Genomic DNA, 9,399 nt, shown 5'->3' with positions numbered 1-9,399 from the left:
CTGTCTTGTGAGCAAAATTGGTCTCAATGAACCTCATACAACTGGCCTGAGCCCATCAATCCACGTGGTGACCAATGCATATGGTGAAGTAAATCAAATACAAGTAAAACGCTACCTGTGTTTATTTCACTTACAACTTCCAAGCTGATTTCATTACAAAAAAAAATACATAATGAATCTTACAATTCCTGGAATATACTGGGCAATGCATGCAAAAGCAGAAAAAAGGAAACAACCCAAGAAACAGACGTGCTTCATTTTATAACAAGACTTACTTGTGAAAATGCTCACCCCTCACCTCTTCACACCACAGTTACTTACCAGGCCCTCCCTTGTCACCTGAACTCACTAGACATACGCCCAATGTGTTGCCGCACAAAAACTCTTCTGGTGCCAGCCCTGTGCTCAGAGGAAGGGCAGCTCTGTAGTTCCTCATTGCTACTGGCCTGGGAGGCTCTGAAACGTGATACGGTGACAGGGAGAATCCAAACCGTGAGTAGCAGCAATTTGGTCAGTGAATACGTTTTGGTCCTTCAGCAGATTCAGAATTAACTCACTGATTTCAGCAGTTTGAAAGCTGCTCTCAGTTCCAGCAGTTGTCTGCTGATGTTAAATGCACTCACACGCTAAGCTCATCTGAAAACAGCAGCGGCAGGAAAGCAGAACAAAACACAGAACGTGGAGAAGAGATCCAATAGCTTATGATATTTACAACAGGTACCTGACCCAAGCACCTGCAGCACTGCTGGGTATGTCTCCACCAACACATACATGCACCACCACAGCAACAGTAACTACAGCTGCAGCTCAGAGGCTCGCTGCCTTGGGATGCGACTCCAAACAAATGATGTGCTGTAGGCACCCAAGAGTAAGCAAGCAGGTGGCCTAATTTACTACTTTGAAACACCATTTTCTGAAATGGTTGATATAAAGAAATAAAAGCCAATAGCCAACAGAACTCAGGCTCCTTCCATCCCCCACATTACCCGGTGCCAGCTCTGGCGCAGCAGGCTGCTCTCCTTACTAGCTGAATTTGTTAATCTGGCAAAAAAGCGCATGTTTCTCTGCTGGACTAATGAGTTCAGCTGGCGCAGTGCAACGAAAATGGCTCAGGAGAAAGAGAAATATCGGGGCAGCAGGACAAGATAAAGAAGCAGCAAGACCTTCCTTTGAGCAAATATCCACAGATACACAAACCATGGACAGCCGTACCAGGCCTGCTTCAAACCAACTCAGCCAGAATTTCACCTTCAGCTTGCAACAGCTCACTATTTAGTTACAGTGGTGATAATGCAAAAGCAAGGACAGAAATGGAAATGTGACATGGTTGTCTCCTGCAGCAGCACAGATGCAGAATGGCTCCGAACTCGCCGTGCTCTTTTCCTTTAGGGAGTGGTTTCAATCTGGATGTAGGACAGCAGAGTTTGATATTTCATTTAGAAAACAGACAATAAAACTTATGACTTAATAAGAACAATATGTTACAGGAATGTCATCAATTATACGACAGTGGAAAAAAACAACTATTTAAGGCAACTGGACTAGTACAACTTTACTTCCAAAGACCACGAAGAAGGGTTTACGCTTTCAGATGCCAGTACTTCCTTCTTATAGTGATAAACGAGCCTTTCTTAGTCCAGCTCTAGAATGAACACCCAGGGACACTGGTGCTGTTCTGCATTCTGGCACTGCCTGCAGATTTCCAGCAGGAAGACGACAGCCCATCATCATCACTTCCATCCGAGTGCAAAAAGCCAGTGTATGGTGTGCTCCTGTATGTAAACCAGCATGTAACTATAGCTTAAATCCTAGTGACACCACGGATGCCCCGTCCTTGGAGGTGTTCAAGACCAGGTTGGACGGGGCCCTGGGCAACATATTTCTGGCCACGTGCCTTCTCCACAGTTCATCTGACAGAATCAAGAGCATCTCTCAAACGTAAGTGGATCTCTAAATACCATTATCTTACCACTACCAAACAAAAAAGATTGTCACTGCACAGAGATTTACTCAGTGGCTGTAGATAACAGCATACAGTTCTACAAATCTGTATGTATTCTGCAGCTTTGCATACTATCATAGTGAATACTTAAGGCTGATATTACAGCAGCTGTGATATTAGAATGACCACATGCCTGGTGCAGATGAAGAGTTTTAATCTTTGGTTGATACCTTAGAGACAAGCAGAGGTAGAGCACTAAGAGGGGAAGGAGCCACGAGACCCAATTCACACAGAAAAGAGTTTGTCTCAAAGCAGAGCTACAGCTTCAAAGCAAAGTCAGCTATTTTTTCAGGACACACTTGCACAACTCCTTCCAACAGCAGCGTTATGGAGACAATAATAAACAACCTTACCAAGGAGAAAGAAAATTTTCTGCTGGCACAGGTATTTGCAAGCAAGCATGTGTGTTAAAACTGTAGCTTTAAGCCTAGTTCCAGAGGTATAAAATGTTAAACACACACATTTTTTTCTGCAACAAAAGTAGAGATTATCATGAGCCTATGCTTACTTTAAAAAAGATCACAGAATCACAGAGTTGTAGGGGTTGGAAGGGACCTCTAGAGATCATCGAGTCCAACCCCCCTGCCAAAGCAGGCTCCCTACACCACGTCACACAGGTAGGCGTCCAGTCGGGTCTTGAATATCTCCAGAGAAGGAGACTCCACCACCTCCCTGGGCAGCCTGTTCCAGTGCTCCGTCACCCTCACCGTAAAGAAGTTCTTGCGCACATTCGTGCAGAACTTCCTATGCTGTAGTTTCAACCCATTACCCCCTAGTCCTATCCCCATGCACTAGATGGCAATCACAACTAGGCAATCACAACCATGCCAAGCACGCACAGAGACACTATAATTAAATGCCAAGTGCAATTAGAAGATGAGTTACAGAATCTCAAAAGGAACTGCCGCCCTGAAAACGTCAGTGCTACCGCCCCACCACAATAGCTTTAGTGCTGTGCCACTTCCTAGACAGCAGAAAAATGACTTCAGGTCTTCTCTTGTCAAAAGAAGGGGAATATATCTGTATTCCCTCCAATAACAACAAAGAAAAGCAAACGTTATAGTTGAGAGGATCTTTTAATTAATGAGTGTTTTTTGTAAAATAATCTAGAATACCACTATGACAAACACTGCATCAGCAAGTTGCAAAATGACTTACGCTTCAGGCAGTCAAACAAGCTAGTTCCTGCTCGCCTTGGCCCCATTTTCAGATGACCCATCTGCCTTGGCTTTAAAGGGCTCTGTAATCTTCCAGTCCCTTTCACTAACAGAGGTGAGGGAGTAACAGCCTGAAGTGGTGACGCATAGAAGTGAGTACGAAGCTTATGCAGACCAGGATGTCATTGGTGTCCTTGGCCACACTGATGGCTCATGTTCATCTGCCCGTTGACTAACACCTCCAGTTCCTTTTCTGCTGGACAGCTTTACAGCCACACTTTCCCCAACCTGTACCACTGCATGGGGTTGTTATACCCCAACAAAACAAGGTTCCTGTCAGCCCACTACTGTCAAGAAACACTGCAGCCTTGCCCTTCAGCATTCGGACATTGCCCCCTTAAGTTTGCTGTCACCCAGGAGCCCACTGGGGGTGCATGCCCTTCTCTTGTCCCTGTTGCTTCCTAAAGACCTAAAACAGAATTAGTCCAAATATCAACCCCCAGGAGATTCTTAACAATTGGCTGTCAGTGTCCCTCAGCAGCACAGATCACAACCCTTTAAGGCCAATGGTCAGCTAGTCTGGCCCAACCACCTGGCAGTCTACTTGATGAGCATGTATTTCACCAATCTGTCTACACAAATAATAGAGAAGACCATGCTGAGGTCCTTGCTGATCTCCGGGTGAGCCATGCTGACTGAGCCAGCCATCCATCCTGCTTATGTTAAATTTGTTACACAGTGCTGCCGTAGCAGTCGTGCTGATCCAAAATAGCTCCGCTCAAACTTCTTCAGGTAAGCAGAAGAAATGTGGTGCTCTACCCTCAGTCTTCTGAATCAGCAGCTCAGTTCCCACACAGCAGGGAAGCAAGAAGCAATGCTAATTACCGACTGGAGGAATAAACAACACGGAGGAAATGATGAGCCGCTGGCAAATGAAGGCCGTGTCAGTGTCCCAGCTAAGGGACCATTCTTTCATCTACTTTAAAATCTTCTGTCTGAAGACACCGCTCACTAAGATTGCTCTCCTCCAACACTTAGCCCCCAAGGCTGTCGTGAAAACACTTTGCAAGACAGAAATCAAAATATTCATAAAATGGGACAGCAATCAGATTCTACTGCTTGTCGTACCACTGACAGCACTGCCAGCTTCAGTGAGGGAAAACTGTCAGCATCTCAGCTAAGGTCTTCCCAACCAGGATACGACGCCGCTCCAAAGCCAAGTATTAGATTTAAACACCTGTTTTGCTAATACAATTTGATATTGTTGGAACAGAGACGAAACATCATTTAAGGATGATGATTCAATTAGTTCTGGAAGTTCACAAACATTGAGCCCGATGTGCTCACCTGCTACTAAATCAAAACCAGCAGAGAGACATACAAGTGTAAACACAACCACTTCAGCACACTTTGCGGTATAATCCTATTGGTAAGAATGAAACCGATAGCCATACTTGCTTAGCTCTCCATGGACATTCTTAATAGATTAAGTATTTTTATAGATTAAGATTTTCCCTCCTAAGATTTACAAGAACTAACTTACATTACTCAACAGGATATTCTAGGAACTTTCTGCATGATTTCAAGATCTCATCCCCAAATAAACCCAGCAGTTTATAAAACTCCTGCCCACTGCTTGCAGGCACTGCACACCACGGAAATCCCAGACATAAATCAAGTGCGAGTTTATAACTGGCCCATGTTCATTATAGAATCTAGTGATAATGCAATGATTCAGGCATTGCTGCAGACAGTGGAAGTTCCCAATCCCATAACTACTCTGTCCTTACGTGACATCGCATGTGACACTAAACTTCATCCATCCAAGCAGAGCTGCTTTACAATCAGGACACACAGAAAATGCACCTCTCATCTTTCTGGTATCATCCCAAGGACGTCAGAATCAGACTGATCACAAATATGTAGCAACTCCTGCTGGTTTCTTCCACGCTAATCAGTACATCTACACAAAACAGCAAAGCTAAACCTAAAACTAACAATAAGAACACAGAGATATCATATAGATATTTAATAAGTTAATAATGTCAACAGATATCCCATTAACACACCCACCCTAGTAATTGCAGTCATCATCCTACTTAAATGACCAGGACAACCCAGCATTTAAAGCACTTCCAGCCACATCCAGGAGATGAAACCCACATGCCAGGAACAACAGGTCCCTTGCTGTACCATACTGAGCCCTCAGAGCAAATACATGACTTTAGGCCAAGTGTCCACACTCTTCAGGTAGTGCTGAATGAGGATGGATGTTTCAGCACGAGGCAGCTGACTGAACAGGTCGTTTGCCAAGTATGGCGTTACCAAAAGTCAACACAAACAGCATGGAGCTGTCGTCATTCAGCCATTAGGAAAACCCAGTTGCTGAGAGGAACTCCTAAATGTTACCTGCAGAATGCCTCACCTAGAAATACAGAAGGGCCCTTTTGGCTCTGAGGACTGCCAACCAGGAATCCTTCACAGTGGAAGAGTCTGTATCCCCTTTACTTAGTAAGGCTGCTACTTCTCATTTGTTTGATAACAAAGCCACTGACGGTGCCCTTTGTTGTAAGGCAGGAGGGAAAGCACCATGGTTTAAGTTCCTTCACTTCTGGGACAATCAGCATCCGTATCTCCATCCCCCAGGACAGCACATGAATTGCAAGTCACCAGCGTTCTTCTCCAGACTGCATCTGCTCACCTTTCCTATTACGGCTGATTTTAAAAAGGCACTAGACTTTAAAACAAACAAATAAAAGCATAATGAAGCATGGTTCGAAAGATTAATCATCAAGCATATGGGCAGGAAATACTAGGCTTTGGATGCTCGCTGCAGGAACATCTAATGTAAAATGAGTAACAAGTTCTGAAACCGTGGACCAGAGCCTGCACACCTCCATTCTTGGAGGGCAGCATTTTCTTATATATCCTCTTTCTGGCTCAGTGAATCACGCTTTCTTTTTCTGGATAGCAGCACAGCTTCAACCAGGAGAGCTGAAGCTAACGCGCAGCTTGACGGCTGGGATATCTGCCTGCAAAGTGGAAGATGTGGGTTGATTGCTCCAGGCAAAAAAAGGAAACTGAAGCGGGGTCTACCACATTTTGAACAAACGCTATAACTAATAGCCTTTAAAAAGCATCAGCACCTCCTCTTGCAAACGCCTTCCTAAGCTGTCACTGTGTTTTGTAGAAGACTGACTGCAGCATATATTGGAGACGATCGGAGAATTCCCACCTGACTAAAATCCCCAAGAACAACAGTTAAATTACAACACCCAGAAAGTAGATGGTGATGAGCTTGGCATCCCGCTAATCATCCCCCTAATCATCCCCATACAAGTGGGGAAAAAAGAAGGAATTGGATTTCCCAGAGATTCAAAGCTGCCTGCTATGCTGCCCAGAGTGCCCAGTCACCCTCAGAGCTTGACAGTAAGAGACCAAGGGTTTTTGGGGCCACTATTTTGACCGTGAGCATCTCAAGCAGGTCTACTCAAGTGAATCTACTTAATGATAAAAGCTGGAAGGGGAATGATCAGAATCAGAGGTATGACTTCAAGATAAAATTGCGCTGATCGCTTTCGAGTCCTCCTGAATTCATCACTGAGACTAATAAATCACAGATCCCCTGTGGAGAGCAAACCTTATATTGAAAACAGGAACATATGTTCATTAATTTCAATTTCAACTTCGTTGTCAGTTAGCTACCTACCTAGAGCTCATTCTTTTATGTAATATGAGTTTACACTACTCATACGGTTAAAAAGCTATTCACTATAATAAGAGCATCTCTCAGTCCATCATTTACTAACCCACTACAGCTTCCCGCTCCAACAAGCTACTCTTGATCTAGTCTACACGTTGGCTCTGCAGCACCCACTACCAGGGCAGAACCCACAGACATAGAATCACAGAATCATAGAATGGCCTGGGTTGAAAAGGACCACAATGATCATGTAGTTTAAACCCCCTGCTGTGTGCAGGGTCAGCAACCACCAGACCAGGCTGCCCAGAGCCACATCCAGCCTGGCCTTGAATGCCTCCAGGGATGGGGCATCCACAGCCTCCTTGGGCAACCTGTTCCAGTGTGGCACAAACCCTCTGCGTGAAAAACTTCCTCCTAATATCTAACCTAAACCTCCCCTGTCTCAGTTTAAAACCATTCCCCTTTATCCTATCGCTATCCACCCTTGTAAACAGCCATTAAACATCCATCCCTCAGCACAGGTTTATGCTTAAACAAACCTACTGAGAAATTCCTCTAGATATCAGACAACAGCAGAGCTAGGAAGCCACCTCTGCCGATTACTTTAAACACAAGCACGAAGCTTATCAGACGCACTATCAGTGCAGGAAATACACAGCAACTTCAACACTGATTCAGTCAGAGCTTTCAGCACTGTCAGCGCGGCGATGCTCCACACAAAGTGCTGCCAGCCTCACGTGGACAGCATCGCTCAGTCAATGGAGCACGCGAGACTCAGCGCTCCTTTAAAGAACAGGACGCAGATCGGGCACAACCATACGAAGCCAGCGGGCACTGGGCACCCACAGGCACTGGGTACCAACATACTCCCCTCCCGCTCCTCGGGCCGCTCGGAGGGGCTGTAACCTCCCGGCCTTTGTTCCCCGCCCCCTCCATTCCCGGGCCGCACGCGGAGCGCGGGGCGGGCGAAGATGAGGGAAGGGCCGCTCCCGTCCCCGCTCCCTCCCGCCGGGCGGTGAGGCCTCTTCCCTGCCAGTCCCGCCGCCGGCACCGAGGGGAACAAAAGGGGCCGCCCTCCCGCCCCTCACCCGCCGCCTCGCACGTGGGGACCGAGAGAGGGTCGGCCCCGCTCCGCCGCTCCTCACCTGCCTGCTCCTGCGGTACGGAGGATTCGCGGTGCCCAGGTGGTACCGCCGGGTCCGGATCTTGCCGCCGCCGCCGCCGCCGGCTCCTCCTCCCGCTCCTCCGCCGCCACCCGAGGCCATGCTGGGACGCGGCCCCTCGGCTGCCCTCCTTTCCGCCGGGCCGCTCCCTCGCTCTGCGCCTTCACCGCCCGCCAAGCCACGCGCCGCGCGGCCTGGAAGGCGTCGGGGCCCCTGTCGGCCTGCCCCTGCTCCTCCCCTCCGCCCCGCTCTCCAAAGCTCCGCTCCGCCGGCCTTTCCGCTCCGCCTCTCCTCAGCCGGGCGCGCCTCAACCCCGAGCCCCGCTGCCTCGCGACCTTCGCCCGCTGCCGCCTCGCGCTCTGGGCGCCGGCCGGCCCCGCGCTGCCCGCCCGCCCGCTCGCCCCCACCCCCCTGCTCGCCCCCACCCCCCTCCGGGCTCCGGCTCCGACCAACCACACCAAGCCGCCCGCTTGTCACCGGGAAGCGCCAAAGCGTCAGCAACCGCGACGGACCGGCGTGCACAGCGAACACGGGTGGAGGCGGGGCTGCGCGGGAAAGCACGGCGAGAACGTGGGCGAGTGGGCCGCAAACACGCAGAAATTGAAGCGCCTCAGAAAACGCGTCCGGCACGGGACTCGGCCTGAAGTGCGCCTTTCCCCTGTGAAGTGGGAAAGAATAGAACGTTCGATTGTGCCGTTGTGTTGCCGTGGTGTTGGAAGGGCAACGGTGCGGCTCTACCGCCCGTTTAGAACGCTGCTTTGGGGAGTGGGCACAGCAGGGAGGCACGGCGCCTACAGTGCACAGAATTCAACACAGAATCAACAAGGTTGGAAAAGACCTTCTTCTAGGTCTTTTCCAACCATTCCCAATACTTCCCAGCTAAATCATATTCCTCAACACCACATCCAAACGTTTCTTGAACACTCTCATGGTCGGTGACTCCACCACCTCCCTGGGCAGTGCATTCCAATGCCTGACTACCCTTTATGAGAAGTAATATTTCCTAATGTCCAGCCTGAATCTCCCCTGGCACAGCAGAGGAAGCACTCAAACGTGCTTCCTCGTGCACAGAACACGCTCAAAGTTGTGTGGAATGAGACAGCGAGGCATAGAATATCTTCATGTGGAAGGGACACAGAAGGTGACTGAGGCCATCACAGGGAGCCCTTGGATTGCTCGCAGCCCTCCCACCTTTCCCCAGTCAAAGTCCACACAAAGTGAGCACTGAAGGAACTGCTGCAGGAGTCTCAGTCCAAAGCTTTGCAATAAATCCTCGCTTGTAGTTGCATGCTTTTTTGTTGCTGTCATTTTAAACCCCCCTCCGGTGTTTTCAGAGCCATCCTCCAGGATCTGTTAGCTCTCAGTTCTCGTGTA

General features: G+C 48.5%; 1 protein-coding gene across 1 annotated transcript in view; it reads right to left on the bottom strand.

Moving 5' to 3' along the window:
* The window catches only part of NUP153 (nucleoporin 153), a 33,561-nt gene extending 25,143 nt beyond the window's left edge, over positions 1-8,418 (bottom strand). The window contains 3 exon segments of the mRNA XM_015854659.2: positions 4,045-4,047; positions 5,785-5,896; positions 8,008-8,418. Coding sequence (XP_015710145.2) covers positions 4,045-4,047; positions 5,785-5,896; positions 8,008-8,127 — 235 coding nt within the window. The 5' untranslated portion in view covers positions 8,128-8,418.
* Between the last annotated feature and the right edge of the window lie 981 nt (positions 8,419-9,399).

Source organism: Coturnix japonica, chromosome 2, assembly GCF_001577835.2.
Source record: "Coturnix japonica isolate 7356 chromosome 2, Coturnix japonica 2.1, whole genome shotgun sequence".
NCBI lineage: Eukaryota > Metazoa > Chordata > Aves > Galliformes > Phasianidae > Coturnix > Coturnix japonica.
This window is presented reverse-complemented; position numbering and strand designations above follow the sequence as displayed.